Here is a 20629-nt window from a genome sequence, read left to right as displayed (position 1 = left end):
TGTTAGCGGAGAACGACAGGGTGTTGTCCAGGGTCACGCCAAGGTTCTTTGCACTCTGGGAGGAGGACACAATGGAGTTGTAACCGTGATGGCGAGATCATGGAGCGGGCAGTCCTTCCCCGGGAGGAAGAGCAGCTCCGTCTTGCCGAGATTCAGCTTGAGGTGGTGATCCGACATCCACACTGATATGTCTGCCAGACATGCAGAGATGCGATTCGCCACCTGGTTATCAGAAAATTAATTGTGTGTCGTCTGCGTAGCAATGATAGGAGAGACCATGTGAGGATATGACAGAGCCAAGTGACTTGGTGTATAGAGAGAATAGGAGAAGGCCTAGAACTGAGCCCTTGGGGGACACCAGGGGTGAGAGCACGTGGTGCGGAGACAGATTCTCGCCACGCCACCTGGTAGGAGCGACCTGTCAGGTAGGACGCAATCCAAGAGTGAGCAGTGCCGGAGATGCCCAACTCGGAGAGGGTGGAGAGGAGGATCTGATGGTTCACAGTATCAAAGGCAGCAGATAGGTCTAGAAGGATAAGAGCAGAGGAGAGAGAGTTAGCTTTAGCTGTGCGGAGAGCCTCCGTGACACAGAGAAGAGCAGTCTCAGTTGAATGACCAGTCTTGAAACCTGACTGGTTTGGATCAAGAAGGTCATTCTGAGAGAGATAGCAGGAGAGTTGGCTAGAGACGGCACGCTCAAGAGTTTTGGAGAGAAAGAAATAAGGGATACTGGTCTGTAGTTGTTGACATCGGAGGGATCGAGTGTAGGTTTTTTGAGGAGGGGTGCAACTCTCTGACATGATAAGAAACATTGAAATTGCTATTCAAAATGGGGGGGGACACAGTCATTACAACAAGTTCAGTTCTGCTCACCGTGCGTTTAATAAACCCATAATGTACATTCGAGCTAAAAAAGCGCATAACCGTGATTCGCGCATCATACGGCTTTATTTTGTAATAGCCATATTTTTGAGTGACGTCGTGTCAAACACGTCACTACGCCGGAAGTGTTCTTAGGAAAAGGTTAAAATCCACTTGAGCGACAGCAGCGGGTTGATACATTGTATTTTTGTTTTTCTGCAGGGATGGAGGTGACACGAACAAGTAATTAACCTCTTTATGCACCCTTATAGATAATATACACCAAGATTATATTAATATGCTATTAGATACACAACGTTAGCTGTCGTTTCTCCCCGAAGAATAGCAAAAATATGATTCCGTTCATGTCCGCGAGGTTGCGAATGCTAACCCGCTAGCTAGCTAGCACGTTGAGTGTACCACAAACTGGCTGATTGTTGTATTTGTATTACAGATTTCAAAGACAGTTTAAGCACTGTGTACAGCGCAATAGAGGAAGCGGACTTTCTCGCAATCGATGGGGAATTTTCAGGTAAGCCCTTGTTAGCTAACTATTTAACTAGCAAACATTTCTAGCTACAATTTAGCTAGCTCGCTGGCCAACCCGTCTCCGTGGCTGCTACAAGCCACACACGCAGTCGCTTTTGAACTGAGTGATACAGTAGCTAATACGCTATTTTCGACTTCAGGTATTAGCGATGGGCCCAACGTCAGCGCACTAACTAACGGGTTGGACACGCCAGAGGAGCGCTACATGAAGCTAAAAAAGGTAATGGTCAAGAGATGCTAACTCGTTAGAGCCAGAGGCATGCGTTTAGAGTTGGGGCAATGCGGTTTCTGCATTATGGTGCATGATTTACATGACACTACAACATTTTATGGCAGCCATGTTAGGTCCCCGTTAACATTACATGGGGGAATATTTAACAATGCTATGTAACTGAAAGTCTAGAATTAGAACAATATTCTAAAATATTTCGTAACACTAAGTATATGGCTCTGGTTACAACTGTCGGTGTCGGTCGGGTACTGAGTCAGTAACTATATAACTAATAGTATAGCGAGGTAACTCGCACAACTTTTTTTTATTTCATGGCTGAATTTCATCATGGTTTTATGGTTTTCAGGTGTTTTGATTACTGGAGTCTACATGTATGGCCCCTTGTGGGCCACAACAAGGTAATGTGCTAGCGGTCAGGCTTTAAATCTACACGTTTGTATCTCTCCCTCTGGCTCTCTCCACCCCCTCTCAACCCCCTTGCAGCATTCCATGGACTTCTTGCTGTTTCAGTTTGGACTGTGTACATTCACATATGACCAGGCAGAGTCCAAGTGAGTGGGACCTTTCTTTCTTAGATTTAACCTTCCTTCCTTCCTTCACCACAATGAGTAGGAGTGCTGATTTAGGATCAGTTTTTAGCCTTTCGGATCATACTGAATGAGACTACATGGACCTGACCCTATATCTGCCCTCTTACTTAGATAAGCTTGACGCATACGACCCCTGACCTGACTCCAGATCAGTTTGTGCTTAAGCCAACTCTTCTCTGCTGTGTTGGTTCACTGTCATGCCAAACGGGTTGTGTCTGAAACACAGATCTGGGACCAGGCTGTCACAGAATTAAATAGAACGCTGATTTAGTATTAAATAGAAGACTAGGTCAGCCATTTTGAATGTGATCTCTATGCAGGCTATAGTCATGTTTTAACCAACCTGACCTGCTGTTCTCTCTCCCTGTGTTTTTGTCCCACAGGTACGTCATAAAGACTTTTAATTTTTATATATTCCCAAAGCCATTCAACAGAACCTCACCAGACATCAAGTTCATCTGCCAGGTTAGAAAACCTTGGTCTGTCTTATTTAATCCGGGTGGTAGTCATTAGGGCATGCAACGGGAAATGTTTTAAAACGTTTGCTATAGAAATAGAAAACAAACATAGGACCCATGTTTCTCCTGGTGGTGTTTTGTTAAATATGATTATGTTTGTTATTTCAGAGTTCCAGCATAGACTTTCTGGCCAGTCAGGGTTTTGACTTCAACAAAGTGTTCCGTCACGGTAGGATGCATTCTGTCTGGTTGCCAAAGAAATCCTAACTGGGACGATAAAGATGATTTTATTTTATTGATTGAAGCTAACCTAGCTGACACCTAGCTATCTAACCCTGCCTCCTTTTTCTGGTTGCCATAGGGATCCCGTACCTGAACCAGGAAGAGGAAGTGCAGCTGCGGGAGCAATATGAGGAGAGGCGGAGTCAGAGTAACGGATCAGGAAACCCCTCCTACATCTCCCCCAACTCCAACAAAGGCCCTGGCAGCATCCCAGAGGAGCACAGGGAGTACATCGGACGAGTGATGTAAGTTAAACCTGACTCCCATTGCTAGTTACAACTTTAGACTGTAGTTGCATGTGATAACGGAGTGGTATGAGAGACGAGAGCCTGGTCCCAAATCCGCCCCTTTCCCTAGCCACCTGCTGACACCAGTTCCTCCATCCACCCCTAGCCCCTTTCCCTAGCCATCTGCTGACACCAGTTCCTCCATCCACCCCTAGCCCCTTTCCCTAGCCATCTGCTGACACCAGTTCCTCCATCCACCCATAGCCCCTTTCCCTAGCCACCTGCTGACACCAGTTCCTCATCCACCCCTAGCCCCTTTCCCTAGCCATCTGCTGACACCAGTTCCTCCATCCACCCCTAGCCCCTTTCCCTAGCCATCTGCTGACACCAGTTCCTCCATCCACCCCTAGCCCCTTTCCCTAGCCACCTGCTGACACCAGTTCCTCCATCCACCCCTAGCCCCTTTCCCTAGCCACCTGCTGACACCAGTTCCTCCATCCACCCCTAGCCCCTTTCCCTAGCCACCTGCTGACACCAGTTCCTCCATCCACCCCTAGCCCCTTTCCCTAGCCACCTGCTGACACCAGTTCCTTCATATTTGCTCCTTTATATAAGGCGTGGTTTAAACTCCTCCAAACAGAAGTTACAGCCTCAGTGCGGAACCTGTCCTACGGTCCACAGTGAAGTCACATGGGACTGATTTATGTCTAGCGGAGCAGAAATCCATTTTAACAGCCCGTACACCACCATTCAGCTCCAGCCCTGAATGCATCCCTGTAGTTGTTTTTTGTTAAGTCTTCCTCCTGCCTCTTGTCCCTTGCAGAGAGAAGGTGGAATCGCTGTTCACTACCTCAGAGAAGACTGTGGACCTGGAGCCCTGCACTGGGTAAAGAAACGTGTGTGTGAGATGAATGTGCATTTATACAGCACTTTCTTCAGTCTCAAAGGGCTTTACCGTGTAAACATGGCTCTCCTACTCCCCCAGCAACATTTACCGTCGTTTTGTTTATTTACAAACTTCATTCCTCCTGTTATTTTCTCTGCTCTGCTCCAGGTTTCAGAGGAAACTGATCTACCAGACACTCAACTGGAAGTAAGTACTGGCTCTCCTTCAAGAGCAGCAGTGTTGTTGAACTCTGCAGATATAATTCAGTGTTCCACCCCAAGAATACAGGGAGATGAATGAAGCCCGCTTTTTAACTGTTTGTTTACATTCTGATATTTCTAAAACGAATTGGTGTTTATTACCGTCGTTTTACGCTGCTTAGTGACAGTTAATGTTAATCATAAAATGTTAGTTTATATATTTCTAGTACTGTGTGTGTGTATATTGTACAGAGATGAAGTATCTTTATAGAAGGCTAATGTTGATCTAATCTCCGACAGGTTCCCAAAGGGCCTTCACGTGGAGACCTTGGAGACAGAGAAGGTAAGTCTGCTAGCTAGTGGTTCTCCAACTTCACGTAGAGACCTTGGAGACAGAGAAGGTAAGTCTGCTAGCTAGTCGTTCTCAAACCTCTCCTCTGGGACCCCCCAGCCGTTCCATGTATTTGATCTATTCCAGAACGAGCACACCTGATTCAGCTTGTCACCAAGCCCTTTATATGGTGACTAGGGAACCAAACTGAATACAACTGGAAGGGGCCTACCTGAATTTGTCCAATATAAACTCATTTTACATTGAGAAACTGTCCGTTTGCAACTGTGAGCTACTTCAGGGCTGCAGCAGAATGGTGGAACGTCGTAGGGTGTCCCCCGAGGAGAGGTTTGAAAACCATTTAAGCGAGAGGATGTGACGCGTGATACCGTTTTCAACTATTTAGTTTACTGCTCCATTTGAAAACGTTATTTTATACCTCTGGTCGAGTTACTCTGGGATTTTTCTACATGTCGGTCATCAGGATGAATGAAAGGCATTTCTTTTCTCTGGAGTATACCTGTGCTTAGAGGGCCTTTTTTGTCTCTGGACAGAGTGAGGTGTATGTTTGTATATGTTATAAACACATGTATGTTTATACTATATATGGTGTTGTGTTCCGGAAAGAGCAGCACATCCAGATCTAGAAGGCACAACACAATGCTTAGAGCACAGAAATACTATCATGTGTCATGTGATGTGAGTCTGTCGTACTGTGGGAGTGTCTCCAGTCAGTCGGTTTATGTACAGTATAGACACAGCATACATCATGTATTCTATATTATATTTGGTTATCTGGTGTTTAACATGCATCATGTATTGTATATTATATTCTGATATCTGGTGTTTAATATACATAATGTATTCTATATTATATTCGGATATCTGGTGTTTAACATACATCATGTATTCTATATTATATTCGGATATCTGGTGTTTAATATACATCATGTATTCTATATTATATTCGGATATCTGGTGTTTAACATGCATCATGTATTCTATATTATATTCGGATATCTGGTGTTTAACATGCATCATGTATTGTATATTATATTCGGATATCTGGTGTTTAACATGCATCATGTATTCTATATTATATTCTGATATCTGGTGTTTAACATACATCATGTATTCTATATTATATTCTGATATCTGGTGTTTCAGAAAGAGCGCTACATCCAGATCAGCAAGGTGGACGATGAGGAGCGGAAGAGGAGAGAACGGCAGAAACAGGAGAGAGAACAGGTGACGTTCCTTCTACCGTCTCTAAAAAGCAAACCAACTAAACGGAGACGGTCTAAACACAGTAACGACAAACTGACATGACCAGCTGAATTTCCTTCTACCGTCTCTAAAAAGCAAACTTTACATTTCTTCTTGGAAATGTTCCAAACCTTCACCCCCCCCTGAATAAACATGATCAGGAGGTAACGTTTTGAATCTGGGAGATTACTTGTCCAATAAGAGACATTTCTTTGTAGTTTTTCTTTGCGACGTTTTGCCATGTTTCCTACTGAACATGACCCGTGTCAATCTTTACAGGAGGAGCTGAATGACGCTGTGGGATTCTCCAGGGTCATACACGCCATCTCCAAATCTGTGAGTTACCCTGACAACCTGTTATCAAATACCGGAGTTCCTGACAACCTGTTATCAAATTGTTGCTTTGTTTTATCTGTATCTTCTGTTATGTTGCGACGTACAGTGGGGAGAACAAGTATTTGATACACTGCCGATTTTGCAGGTTTTCCTACTTACAAAGCATGTAGAGGTCTGTAATTTTCATCATAGGTACACTTCAACTGTGAGAGACGGAATCTAAAACAACAATCCAGAAAAACACATTGTATGATTTTTTAAATAATTAATTTGCATTTTATTGCATGACATAAGTATTTGATCACCTACCAACCAGTAAGAATTCCGGCTCTCACAGACCTGTTAGTTTTTCTTTAAGAAGCCCTCCTGTTCTCCACTCATTACCTCCCTCTTGTATAAAAGACACCTGTCCACACACTCAATCAAACAGACTCCAACCTCTCCACAATGGCCAAGACCAGAGAGCTGTGTAAGGACATCAGGGATAAAATTGTAGACCTGCACAAGGCTGGGATGGGCTACAGGACAATAGGCAAGCAGCTTGGTGAGAAGGCAACAACTGTTGGCGCAATTATTAGAAAATGGAAGAAGTTCAAGATGACGGTCAATCACCCTCGGTCAGGGGCTCCATGCAAGATCTCACCTTGTGGGGCATCAATGATCATGAGGAAGGTGAGGGATCAGCCCAGAACTACACGGCAGGACCTGGTCAATGACCTGAAGAGAGCTGGGACCACAGTCTCAAAGAAATCCATTAGTAACACACTACGCCGCCATGGATTAAAATCCTGCAGCGCACGCAAGGTCCCTCTGCTCAAGCCAGCACATGTCCAGGCCCGTCTACAGTTTGCCAATGACCATCTGGATGATCCAGAGGAGGAATGGGAGAAGGTCATGTCGTCTGATGAGACAAAAATAGAGCTTTTTGGTCTAAACTCCACTCGCCGTGTTTGTAGGAAGAAGGATGAGTACAACCCCAAGAACACCATCCCAACTGTGAAGCATGGAGGTGGAAACATCATTCTTTGGGGATGCTTTTCTGCAAAGGGGACAGGATGACTGCACCGTATTGAGGGGAGGATGGATGGGGCCATGTATCGCGAGATCTTTGCCAACAACCTCCTTCCCTCAGTAAGAGCATTGAAGATGGGTCGTGGCTGGGTATTCCAGCATGACAACGACCCGAAACACACAGCCAGGGCAACTAAGGAGTGGCTCCGTAAGAAGCATCTCAAGGTCCTGGAGTGGCCTAGCCAGTCTCCAGACCTGAACCCAATAGAACATCTTTGGAGGGAGCTGAAAGTCCGTATTGCCCAGCGACAGCCCCGAAACCTGAAGGATCTGGAGAAGGTCTGTATGGAGGAGTGGGCCAAAATCCCTGCTGCAGTGTGTGCAAACCTCGTCAAGACCTACAGGAAACGTATGATCTCTGTAATTGCAAACAAAGGTTTCTGTACCAAATATTAAGTTCTGCTTTTATGATGTATCAAATACTTATGTCATGCAATAAAATGCAAATTAATTACTTAAAAATCATTCAATGTGATTTTCTGGATTTTTGTTTTAGATTCCGTCTCTCACAGTTGAAGTGTACCTATGATAAAAATTACAGACCTCTACATGCTTTGTAAGTAGGAAAACCTTCAAAATCGGCAGTGTATCAAATACTTGTTCTCCCCACTGTATATGCCAGCTGCTTTTGCAATCCAGCACTGAAACTATAAGGAATATTTTAGTTGAGTGAGTTCTCCTTTTTCTCACTTGGGTGCTATACTATTTTATACCTTTTAGGATGGGACTCATCTCTTTTCACCCTCTCTCCAACACAGGGAAAGTTGGTGGTTGGCCACAACATGCTGTTGGATGTCATGCATACCATCCATCAGTTCTACTGCGTACTGCCAGAGGTACAAACACGCACCAATTAGATGAACATCGCAGACATGCGCACGCAATGGTTTAGAATCGGAACCTTGTTTCTTTCCTGTTTGACAAACAGTCTTTTCTTTTTTCCCCCACAGGACCTGAATGACTTTAAAGAGGTCACTCAGTGTGTCTTCCCCAGGTAAAGACATACTGCTGCTACTTCTCTCTATGGGCCGTTCTGGCTCCGACAAGGCTTACCACTACTTTGACCTAATCTCTCTGGGAGTCTGTCTATTTATCTGGTGTACTGTTAATCTATAAACTTCTCCAGTAGCCTAGAGGTTGGAATGGTGGACCAGCAGCCGGAAAGGCCGGCGACACAAATGGGAATGAACTGGCAGCTGGAAAGGCTGCTGGTCTGATCCCATATACCGTCTCCTGCCATTGTGCAAGGCACTTAACCCACCACATGTTTTTGATCCAGGAGCGCTGCAATTGCGTCTGATCCTGTGCCTCTCAACGCGTTGCCTCCCTGTCAACACGTTGCCTCTCAACGCGCGTGTATATCTGGGGCTGTTGGGAAAGGCAGACATTCCGCTCTAACCAATGGACAATAAAGTATCTCCTCTATCCTCTTCTCAGGCTGTTGGACACCAAGCTCATGGCCACAACACAACCGTTCAAGGTAATAATATTTAAAGTATTTAGATGTTAGTTTAAAAACGATGTAAGGAAACCCCCTTGTTGAAATCTGAATAGTATTTATTGTGAAATGTTATTGGAACCCCTCTAGGAGTTGATCAACATCACATCTCTAGCAGAGCTGCAGAAACAGCTGAAAGAGAGCCCCTTCAAACCTCCTAAAGTTGGTAAGAGAACATTTACAACTACACCATGTTTAAGAGTAAGCTATTTCAGAAGCTAGCAGCTAGCGCGGCAGCTAATGATCGAACGGCTAGCGCGGCAGCTAATGATCGAACGGCTAGCGCGGCAGCTAATGGTCGAACAGCTAGCGCGGCAGCTAATGATCAAACAGCTAGCGCGGCAGCTAATGATCAAACAGCTAGCTCGAAGGCTAAAACGGCTTTGGAAAAATAAGAATTCAGCTAATAGGGAGATGTATCTAACAAAATAACTACATAATCGCATTAACTAATCATACAACAATTGACACATAATAGAAATGTTGGTACATTTGTGTACAAATCTAACTTAATCAACCTATGTTTATGGTAAGGGACAAAAATCTATAGCGGTGGTTCCCAACCAGGGATAGTAGAACCCCCTGGGGGTACTTGGCTTATCCACAGCGGGTACTTGAAGACTGATGAAGACCATAGGTTTACTGGTAGAATGCAAGAGGGAGTACTTCAGGGGTACTCCAGACAGAGCCACATGTACTTGCTGGTATAAGTAACCAAGAAAGGTTGAGAACCATTGATCTATTGGACCTGTGTAGATACTGTAATGCAGTGGTATTCCAAGTCGGGGAAGCGACCCCAGGGCAACTGCAGTGGGGTTCCCTTTTTACAGATTATTGTATGGGACCATATACTAACAAAAATCTATGTTTATCGTCATTAGATCACTGGGGAAGCCAAGCCAGGAAAAAAAAGTACATATTTGAATTTCATAAAAATTGTAAAACATAAAAGTTATCCTTTTTAGATAAAACTATACTAAATATAATATCGCGTTACCAAATAATTGATTAAAACACTATTTTTGCAAAGAAGGTCTACAGTAGCCTCAACAGCACTCTATAGGGTGTAGCTGGAGGACAGCTAGCTTCTGTCCTCCTTTGGGTACATTGACTTAAATACAAAACCTATGAGGCTCATGGTTCTCACCCCCTTCCATAGACTTAAACAGTTATGACCAACATCCGGAGGACGTCCTCCAACCTATCAAAGCTCTTGCAGCATGTCGTGGTAATTATTCTAACCAAAAGAGAGACTTTTAGATTTCTTCATAACCATCAAACTTTATTAATCATTACTGCAGTAATGGAGCGTTAACGGTCGCCCAATGGTGTAGAGTTAATGCCCAAATAAGCAGGGTTAGGTTACAACTTTTTAGTATTTCTGAGTCCTCGTGACGACGAACAGATGTGACTTTATACAAAGGTACATTGTGTTCTCATGCAACAGACAGCAAGATTTACATGGCGCCAAATATCTCTAGTTAATTTACTACTTGTTTATACAGAAACACTAATGCAACATGGGATACTAAGTCCTTCCCTTAATTTATGAAGTCCAGTGCTCATTAATAATCTGGAGGGAGGATTCTCCTCTCCCTGGCAGACAGACCAGCATTCAACATAGACACTGCTAATGGAATGGAGTGTTTTCTTATCACCAGGCCATCGTAAATCAACTGTCAGCATTAAGCCTCAGAGGCTCCTCTCGGAAGAACAGAAATTGTGAAAGTACTAATATAGGAATATATTCTAATATAAAAGTAATGTGATTTAACATAATATTGTAATTCTACGACAAGCATGAACTGACATGTCCACCCAATCAAAGGATCAGAGAATGAATCTAGTACTGAAAGCATAAGCTACAGCTAGCTAGCAGTGCATAAAATGTGGTGAGTAGTTGACTCAAAGGCAATAGTTGAACAGTGTTTAATAAAGTAATTTCTTCCTAAATAAAGGAGAAGCTAAGAGTTCATTTTCTTTCAGTTTCACTTACTTAGCTAGCAAATGCAGCTAGCTAGTTTAGCCTACTGAAACGCCCTGCTCAAACATAGGGATGCTATGTTAGCTAGCTGGCTATGAAGATCCAACACTGGAACTCTTCCAAGTCAAGATAAGCTTCTGGTTTTATAAATGTATTGCCACCAGGGCCCGCCGGTGTAAGAGCTAAACTGCTTACTTGACTGTACACTGTAACGTTACTGCATGATTGTAGCGAGTTTACTTGCACATTAGTTCTATTAGCTATGTTGACTATGATGTTACTTTAGCTAATATGATGTAGGCTGTGTGTAGCAGTTATGATATGGTTTGGCTTGGAAAGGTTTGTCATTTTTATCAAGGGAGGCCAAATGCTCTCTGGCTTCCCTGGCATTCAATCCTACGGTCGGCAACAATGTCATACTCTTTATGACCAGACAGCATCAGATAGATGGGCTACACGTACTGAGACAGAGGGGGCGCTGTTTCGCTCACTCGGATGCTTTCTCCGGTGAGATACATTCAGCCTCTAGCGAATTGAAGGAAAATTATGAAACTGAGACGAAAGAGACATTATTTAATGTTTTTTTTTTTTTAAATTGGTAAAGTTTTTGGGGAAGCCTGGCTTCCCCTGGCATCCATGAGTACATGCCACTGGTCGCTAGAGTCATTTAAAAAAAAAATGGGGTCCCCAGAAATTCTGGCGGGAAAAATGGTGTCCCTGCTGAACTTTTGAATACTCCTGCTGGAATGTCTATGGCCAGGGACAATAATGAGAGACATCTATTAAAGTGTAGTGTCTGATTTAGCCCTGCTTCTCTTCTTTCCTCCATGGACCAGTGACGGCGGAGGATTTCCCCAGCTACGATACAGCCCAGGAACAGCTCCACGAGGCGGGCTACGATGCCTACATCACTGGCCTCTGCTTCATCGCCATGGCCAACTACCTAGGTACCTAACTCTACCTATACACACTGCTACTACTACTACTACTACTACTACTACTATTACTATTGCTGCTGCTACTGCTGCTACTGCTACTACTACTACTACTACTACTACTACTATTACTACTACTACTACTGCTGCTACTACTGCTACTACTACTGCTACTACTATTACTACTACTACTACTACTACTGCTCTAACCCTACATCACTGGCCTCTGCTTCGTTGGCCTTTTCTCATTTGGGTAAAAGTCTGTCCTCCTTACGCTCTCTCCTCCGTGGTCGAGGAGAGAGTAGGGAACAGAAGCGTGTCCTCCCCTCGTCGACAGCCACCTTTCATTGAGGATAGTCACGTGTATCCTACCTAAGTCCTTGGTGGAAGATCTGCCAGGCCCCCTTCCAGTCAGGTTGTCAGAGGAGAGAAGCATGCGCTCACCATAAGGAGCATATCGTTTTATCTAGAAAATGTCAACTACCTTCATTAGTTTTCATCACTTTACACATTTATTCCGAGATCCACCCCCTGGAAACGTCATCCGCGTTATGTGGCGCGAGTAGAGAAGGATCATTTCATACCGGCGCGTTTTCATCCACGTTCCCTCTCCTCCACCGCCTCTCCTCCGTGACCTTCGACCTTTTTCAGAAGGAGGCGAGAGAGGATGCAGGAGTTGAGCAAATCCAATTGAGAAAAGGCCATCTCCATGGCCAGCCACCTAGGTAACACTACCACTTACCGTTAGTGAAAATGGATGGGGACAGTACCGTAGGCATGGACAGCTTGGAGTCTCTGTGACGGCATATAGGCTAAAGCAGTAGAAGCTGTAACGTTTTTGTCATCGGTGGCTGTTCATCTCTTTCCACCTCAGGTACTTTCCTGACTCCCCCCAAAGCCCACATCCCGTCCCGATCTAAACTCATCGAACCCTTCGTCAACAAGTAAGATATTTTTTCCCCTTCAGTTTCTTTACCTCCTATGGGGACTCGTAGGTATTCCCTACCTCAACATGTCTTAGTGTATGAAGCCTTATAATGCTACATTTACGTCTCATGTCTTCTCCAGACTGTTCCTGATGAGGATCATAGATATCCCCTACCTCAACATCAGCGGACCAGACCGTGAGTAGTTCTATGTGATACAATATACTGTCCAACACCGTATCCTACAGAACGGTAGTATTATACACTGCCTCACCTGCGTATAGTCAGCAGCCAAAGAAAATGGAGAGAGTTTATTAAAGATGACATATAGAAATGGGCCGTGACAATGATGTATATAAACCCATCATTGGGCAGTGGTGAGAACTAATAATGTTCCTTGTTCCCTCTCTCTATCCATCTCTGTTCCCCTCTCTCTCTATCCATCTCTGTTCCCCTCTCTCTCTATCCATCTCTGTTCCCCTCTCTCTCTATCCATCTCTGTTCCCCCCTCTCTCTCTATCCATCTCTGTTCCCCCCTCTCTCTCTATCCATCTCTGTTCCCCCCTCTCTCTATCCATCTCTGTTCTCCTCTCTCTCTATCCATCTCTGTTCTCCTCTCTCTCTATCCATCTGTTCCCCTCTCTCTCTATCCATCTCTGTTCCCCTCTTCCCCCCTCTCCTCCTCTACAGTCCAGCCCAAGAGGGATCATGTTCTGTACGTCACCTTCCCTAAGGAGTGGAAGACCAGTGACCTCTACCAGCTATTCAGTGCCTTTGGTAAGACACACGCCACATAATATGAAAATAATATATGCTGTTGTTAGCAGACACTTTTATCCAAAGCAATGTACATTGGTGGTCCCAGTGTGAATCAAAGCCACCACCCTGGTGTTGCAAGTGCTCTGCTCTACCAACTGGGTCACCAAACCCCACACAAACCAGTAACTACCAACTGGGACACCAAACCCCACACAAACCAGTAACTACCAACTGGGTCACCAAACCCCACACAAACCAGTAACTACCAACTGGGACACCAACCCCCACACAAACCAGTAACTACCAACTGGGACACCAAACCCCACACAAACCAGTAACTACCAACTGGGTCACCAAACCCCACACAAACCAGTAACTACCAACTGGGACACCAAACCCCACACAAACCAGTAACTACCAACTGGGACACCAAACCCCACACAAACCAGTAACTACCAACTGGGTCACCAAACCCCACACAAACCAGTAACTACCAACTGGGACACCAAACCCCCACACAAACCAGTAACTACCAACTGGGACACACAAACCCCACACAAACCAGTAACTACCAACTGGGACACCAAACCCCACACAAACCAGTAACTACCAACTGGGACACCAAACACCACACAAACCAGTAACTACCAACTGGGACACCAAACACCACACAAACCAGTAACTTCCAACTGGGCCACACACCAGGACAGCTTTTAATGCCCGTGTCTGCCCGCATGTCTCCTAGGTAACATCCAGGTGTCGTGGATTGATGACACGTCAGCGTTTGTGTCTCTGAGTCAGACGGAGCAGGTGCAGATCGGTGAGTACTGGCCTCAACTAGCGTCCCAACATGCACCCTATTCCCTATATATAGTGCACTACGTTTGACCAGAGACCAGGACTTGACTTGGGCCGGCACCTCCAAATGTTCTACTGCTTGAGTTCTGGCACCTCTTATAGAAGACTTAGAACTATTGCAGAGTTCCTGCACCTAAATCTAAATGGTTGAGGATGAACAGCTGTTTCAGGCCAAGTGGCGCGCTGCCAGAGACGTTACCCAATCCTCCTGCACTACTATTAACCAGCTGTTTCAGGCCAAGTGGCGCGCTGCCAGAGACGTTAGCCAATCCTCCTGCACTACTATTAACCAGCTGTTTCAGGCCAAGTGGAGCGCTGCCAGAGACGTTAGCCAATCCTCCTGCACTACTATTAACCAGCTGTTTCAGGCCAAGTGGAGCGCTGCCAGAGACGTTACCCAATCCTCCTGCACTACTATTAACCAGCTGTTTCAGGCCAAGTGGCGCTGCCAGAGACGTTACCCAATCCTCCTGCACTACTATTAACCAGCTGTTTCAGGCCAAGTGGAGCGCTGCCAGAGACGTTACCCAATCCTCCTGCACTACTATTAACCAGCTGTTTCAGGCCAAGTGGAGCGCTGCCAGAGACGTTACCCAATCCTCCTGCACTACTATTAACCAGCTGTTTCAGGCCAAGTGGAGCGCTGCCAGAGACGTTACCCAATCCTCCTGCACTACTATTAACCAGCTGTTTCAGGCCAAGTGGCGCGCTGCCAGAGACGTTACCCAATCCTCCTGCACTACTATTAACCAGCTGTTTCAGGCCAAGTGGAGCGCTGCCAGAGACGTTACCCAATCCTCCTGCACTACTATTAACCAGCTGTTTCAGGCCAAGTGGAGCGCTGCCAGAGACGTTACCCAATCCTCCTGCACTACTATTAACCAGCTGTTTCAGGCCAAGTGGAGCGCTGCCAGAGACGTTACCCAATCCTCCTGCACTACTATTAACCAGCTGTTTCAGGCCAAGTGGAGCGCTGCCAGAGACGTTACCCAATCCTCCTGCACTACTATTAACCAGCTGTTTCAGGCCAAGTGGAGCGCTGCCAGAGACGTTACCCAATCCTCCTGCACTACTATTAACCAGCTGTTTCAGGCCAAGTGGCGCTGCCAGAGACGTTACCCAATCCTCCTGCACTACTATTAACCAGCTGTTTCAGGCCAAGTGGAGCGCTGCCAGAGACGTTACCCAATCCTCCTGCACTACTATTAACCAGCGCTTTATTTGGCTGTACTGTTGGTGTGGTCTCACTCTGTTCCTGTCAGTCTGTCTCCAACCCTTGGTACACAAAAGGTTGAGCAACACTGCTCTAGAAAACTCAACATTTCACTTCAAATGAATCAAAGTTGATATTTTTCTATATATTTTTTTGCGATCGTTCTGACTAGACTCCCATTCTCTCCTTTGTGTGGCCGTCTCCGTTTGTCTGTATAGCGATTAACACGAGTCGCTATGCGGAGAGCTACCGTATCCAGACGTATGCGGAGTACGTCCAGGGCAGACAGCAAGTCAGGGAGAGCCAGGGCCACACTACCCAGTCCTGGGATGAGGACGGCTGGGTTAAACCACACTACATCTCCCCCTCTACCGTTGGTGATGGACCTACTGGCTACAGCTACGGTCACAACAGGTTTACACAGACACCACTTTATTTCATATACTTTTTTAATGCAAGGGGGTCCTTGAGTGTATTGAAAGGCGTCTGTCAATGTTATTTTTTGTATTATTTAAAAGAAGCAAAGAATCTGCTCCACCGTTCATGGTGGAGTCTCTCTAAGGCAGGTAGATTTTTTTTAAAATGTGAAGGCGGTCCTTGTGTGCACTCTTTTGTACGTGTCAGGCAGTCGTCGGGGAAACGCTGCATCAGTCCTATCCAGGAGGAGCAGCCTACGGAGGGAGGGGCACTGAGCACACACACTGACGGGTGGAGTGGCTACGCTCACTGTCACACACACTCCGACACGGGCAGCAAGAAGATCAGGACTGACGGTAAGGACCCCCCCGCCCCCCCCGCTGGGAGACGGACAGTAACTAAGTGTATATATCCATCACCAGTGTACTAATCATGAACAGAATGTTCAGAGGAAAACACTGATCGAGAAACACCTGTTCTGATGTGGTCTGTTTTCTCTAGGGGTGTTTAGACCTGATGTGGTGTTGTCTTCTCTAGGGGTGTGTAGACCTGATGTGGTGTTGTCTTCTCTAGGGGTGTGTAGACCTGATGTGGTGTAGTCTCCTCCAGGGGTGTGTAGACCTGATGTGGTGTCGTCTCTAGGTGTGTAGACCTGATGTGTTGTATTCTCTAGGGGTGTGTAGACCTGATGTGTTGTCTTCTCTAGGGGTGTGTAGACCTGATGTGGTGTTGTCTCCTCCAGGGGGGTGTGTAGACCTGATGTGGTGTTGTCTCCTCCAGGGGGGTGTGTAGACCTGATGTGGTGTCTTCTCCTCCAGGGGTGTGTAGACCTGATGTGGTGTCGTCTCCTCCAGGGGTGTGTAGACCTGATGTGGTGTTGTCTCCTCCAGGGGTGTGTAGACCTGATGTGGTGTTGTCTCCTCCAGGGGGGTGTGTAGACCTGATGTGGTGTCTTCTCTAGGGGTGTGTAGACCTGATGTGGTGTCGTCTCCTCCAGGGGTGTGTAGACCTGATGTGGTGTTGTCTCCTCCAGGGGTGTGTAGACCTGATGTGGTGTTGTCTCCTCCAGGGGGGTGTGTAGACCTGATGTGGAGTCGACTCCTCCAGGTGGGTGTGTAGACCTGATGTGGTGTCGTCTCTAGGGGTGTGTAGACCTGATGTGGTGTTGTCTCCTCCAGGGGGGTGTGTAGACCTGATGTGGTGTTGTCTCTCAGGGGTGTGTAGACCTGATGTGGTGTCGTCTCCTCCAGGTGGGTGTGTAGACCTGATGTGGTGTCGTCTCTAGGGGTGTGTAGACCTGATGTGGTGTTGTCTCCTCCAGGGGGTGTGTAGACCTGATGTGGTGTCGTCTCCTCCAGGGGGGTGTGTAGACCTGATGTGGTGTCTTCTCCTCCAGGGCGGTGTGTAGACCTGATGTGGTGTCGTCTCTAGGGGTGTGTAGACCTGATGTGGTGTTGTCTCCTCCAGGGGGGTGTGTAGACCTGATGTGGTGTCGTCTCTAGGGGTGTGTAGACCTGATGTGGTGTTGTCTCCTCCAGGGGGTGTAGACCTGATGTGGTGTTGTCTCGTTAACCTATGTGTGTCTCCAGGGGTCTCAGTGTGTAGACCTGATGTGGTGTCGTCTCCAGGGGTGTGTAGACCTGATGTGGTGTCGTCTCTAGGGGTGTGTAGACCTGATGTGGTGTTGTCTCCTCCAGGGGGGTGTGTAGACCTGATGTGGTGGTGTCTCCTCCAGGGGGGTGTGTAGACCTGATGTGGTGTCGTCTCCTCCAGGGGGGTGTGTAGACCTGATGTGGTGTTGTCTCCAGGGGTGTGTAGACCTGATGTGGTGTTGTCTCTAGGGGTGTGTAGACCTGATGTGGTGTCGTCTCCTCCAGGGGGGTGTGTAGACCTGATGTGGTGTTGTCTCTAGGGGTGTGTAGACCTGATGTGGTGTTGTCTCCTCCAGGGGGGTGTGTAGACCTGATGTGGTGTTGTCTCTAGGGGGGTGTAGACCTGATGTGGTGTTGTCTCCTCCAGGGGGGTGTGTACGGACGTATGCAGGAGTAGTGGACAGCAGGACGTCAGAAGGTTGGCTGAAAACTCAGTAAGTAAAGATTTGTGAACAGTTGAACATGTAACTCTAGAACTTTTAGTGGTGCTTTAAACTAGAAAAACTACCTGGGTGTTCGTTGAAGGAAGTTAAGTCTGTGATTGGTTGCTCTTCACTGTAGGTCTGGGTCTGATTCGTCGAGCATGAGTCCGATCCAGGAAGAGGTGGGGTCAGAGGCGGTGGACGACGCTAGTGATCCAGCGGCGGGCGACTGGCAACAGCAGTCTTCAGCCAATCAGAGCAAGAAGGGCCGCAAGAACAACAAGAAGAGGAAGACTGATGGTGAGACGAGTGTGTTTTTAAAGTGTATATTGCCCCATCAAATCAAGCTTTTATTAATACAGCACATTTCAGACATGCAATGCAACACAATGTGCTTCACATGAAAAAACTAATAAAAACAATGAAAATAAAACAGAAATATTTACTAGACAACAAACATCAGAGGATAAAAAAACTAAAGAATAACAATAAAACTGAAGGACTAAAAAGCAGCCTGAGGAAAAGCAACGCTAAAAAGGAGTGTTTTAAGATCTCTTTTAAATATGTCCCCAGTTTCTGGGGGTCATAGTAACTAAAGGCTGCCTCTCCATGCCTCTTGGCCCTAGCCTGTCCCCAGTTTCTGGGGGTCATAGTAACTAAAGGCTGCCTCTCCATGCCTCTTGGCCCTAGGCGGTCCCCAGTTTCTGGGGGTCATAGTAACTAAAGGCTGCCTCTTGGCCCTAGGCGGTCCCCAGTTTCTGGGGGGCATAGTAACTAAAGGCTGCCTCTCCATGCCTCTTGGCCCTAGGCGGTCCCCAGTTTCTGGGGGGCATAGTAACTAAAGGCTGCCTCTCTATGCCTCTTGGCCCTAGGCTGTCCCCAGTTTCTGGGGGTCATAGTAACTAAAGGCTGCCTCTCTATGCCTCTTGGCCCTAGGCTGTCCCCAGTTTCTGGGGGGCATAGTAACTAAAGGCTGCCTCTCCATGCCTCTTGGCCCTAGCCTGTCCCCAGTTTCTGGGGGTCATAGTAACTAAAGGCTGCCTCTCCATGCCTCTTGGCCCTAGGCGGTCCCCAGTTTCTGGGGGTCATAGTAACTAAAGGCTGCCTCTCCATGCCTCTTGGCCCTAGGCTGTCCCCAGTTTCTGGGGGTCATAGTAACTAAAGGCTGCCTCTCTATGCCTCTTGGCCCTAGGCTGTCCCCAGTTTCTGGGGGGCATAGTAACTAAAGGCTGCCTCTCCATGCCTCTTGGCCCTAGCCTGTCCCCAGTTTCTGGGGGTCATAGTAACTAAAGGCTGCCTCTCCATGCCTCTTGGCCCTAGGCGGTCCCCAGTTTCTGGGGGTCATAGTAACTAAAGGCTGCCTCTCCATGCCTCTTGGCCCTAGGCTGTCCCCAGTTTCTGGGGGTCATAGTAACTAAAGGCTGCCTCTCCATGCCTCTTGGCCCTAGGCTTTGGGATAGTTAAACGGCCAGTGCCAGAGGACCTGAGGGACCTACTGGGTACATAACTTAAAAGCATGTCTGACATGTATTGGGGTGCACAATCGTGGATTGATTTAAAAACCAATAGAAGAATCTTAACATTTAATTCTAAAACTCACAGGCAGCCAGTGCAGAGGCCTTAAAACCGTCTGGTCTTGGTCAGCATTCTGTATGTTTTGCAGTTGACCAAAGGCTTTCTTGGTTAGACCAGACAGGAGAGCATTACAGTAGTCAAGCCTGCTTGTAATAAAAGCATGGCTGAGTCTCTCTGTATCAGCCTGAGAGAGAAACAGCCCCACCTTGGCAATGTTCCTCAGGTGGTAAAATGCCGTTGGTCACAATCCTAATGTGATTCAATTTAGTTCAGAATCTAAAATAACACCTAGGTTTTTCATCTTTATGGCCCGTGAATTAAAATGCGTGGCCATGTTCTCTCTCTGCGCTTTGGCTCCAATAATAAGTATCTTGGTCTTGTCTTGATTTAGCTGGAGGAAGTTGTGAGCCATCCAAAGTGTTTAAATCACTTAATAGTCTTAATTTATCTGTGGAGCTGAAGTCCTCTGGTGACGGACCCTGATAGTTAGAGCCCAAGAGAGTTTGATCTCCACTTCTCCTTATTGAAGAGTTGTGAACGGCACCATCACCGGTGGTGTACCTCAGGTTGACTGTCTCTCTGTCTCACCTCTCCCTTTTCCCTCCATCTAGGTGCAGAGACCACGTCTTCTCTGTCTCACCTCTCCCTTTTCCCTCCCTCTAGGTGCAGAGACCACGTCTTCTCTGTTCGAAGTTCCTCAGGTGTGGTAGCGATGGAACCCAGCCACCGACTCCGATCTAGGTCCCTCTCCTTACCACCTTGGTTCCTACTTCCCTACCCCCTGGGCACTTGACTCCTACCCCTAGGACCGGGTTTGGAACTAGGCCTGAAATTTCAACCCAGCTGCGCTTATCTGACTGGCTGAGAGAGCCCTATTAAAGCCATAAGTCATGATCGGAGTCCTCAGCATGTGGTATAGCAGGATGTTCCTAAATGGCACCCTATTCCCTATATAGTGCACTACTTTTAACCAGGGTCAATAGGGTCTGGTTGAAAGTAGTGCACTATGGATTGAATAGGCTGCCATTTGGGACACAATCAATCATTTTTCACTGTCCTTTTATTTGTATTTTTGCTCTTTCACTGTTTTTCAATTCTGAT

General features: G+C 46.6%; 1 protein-coding gene across 1 annotated transcript; it reads left to right on the top strand.

Moving 5' to 3' along the window:
- Positions 1-1002: 1002 nt before the first annotated feature.
- Positions 1003-20296, top strand: LOC121554036 (poly(A)-specific ribonuclease PARN-like). Its single transcript, XM_045219085.1, has 26 exons — positions 1003-1104; positions 1316-1393; positions 1551-1630; positions 2126-2193; positions 2616-2697; positions 2859-2919; positions 3052-3217; positions 4023-4085; positions 4254-4292; positions 4586-4628; positions 5784-5864; positions 6162-6218; positions 8048-8125; positions 8240-8283; positions 8727-8769; positions 8878-8953; positions 11608-11718; positions 12581-12650; positions 12775-12830; positions 13323-13409; positions 14137-14211; positions 15681-15876; positions 16087-16235; positions 17899-17965; positions 18093-18253; positions 20192-20296. Exons 1-26 carry the CDS (start codon positions 1086-1088, stop codon positions 20236-20238), a joined length of 2097 nt encoding a protein of 698 aa, XP_045075020.1. The 5' UTR covers positions 1003-1085; the 3' UTR covers positions 20239-20296.
- The last annotated feature ends 333 nt before the right edge of the window (positions 20297-20629 follow it).

This window comes from Coregonus clupeaformis, unplaced genomic scaffold (genome assembly GCF_020615455.1).
Source record: "Coregonus clupeaformis isolate EN_2021a unplaced genomic scaffold, ASM2061545v1 scaf2032, whole genome shotgun sequence".
In the NCBI taxonomy this organism is placed as follows: Eukaryota; Metazoa; Chordata; class Actinopteri; order Salmoniformes; family Salmonidae; genus Coregonus; species Coregonus clupeaformis.
The sequence above is the reverse complement of the archived record's forward strand: the minus strand, read 5'-3'. Positions and strand labels throughout refer to the sequence as shown.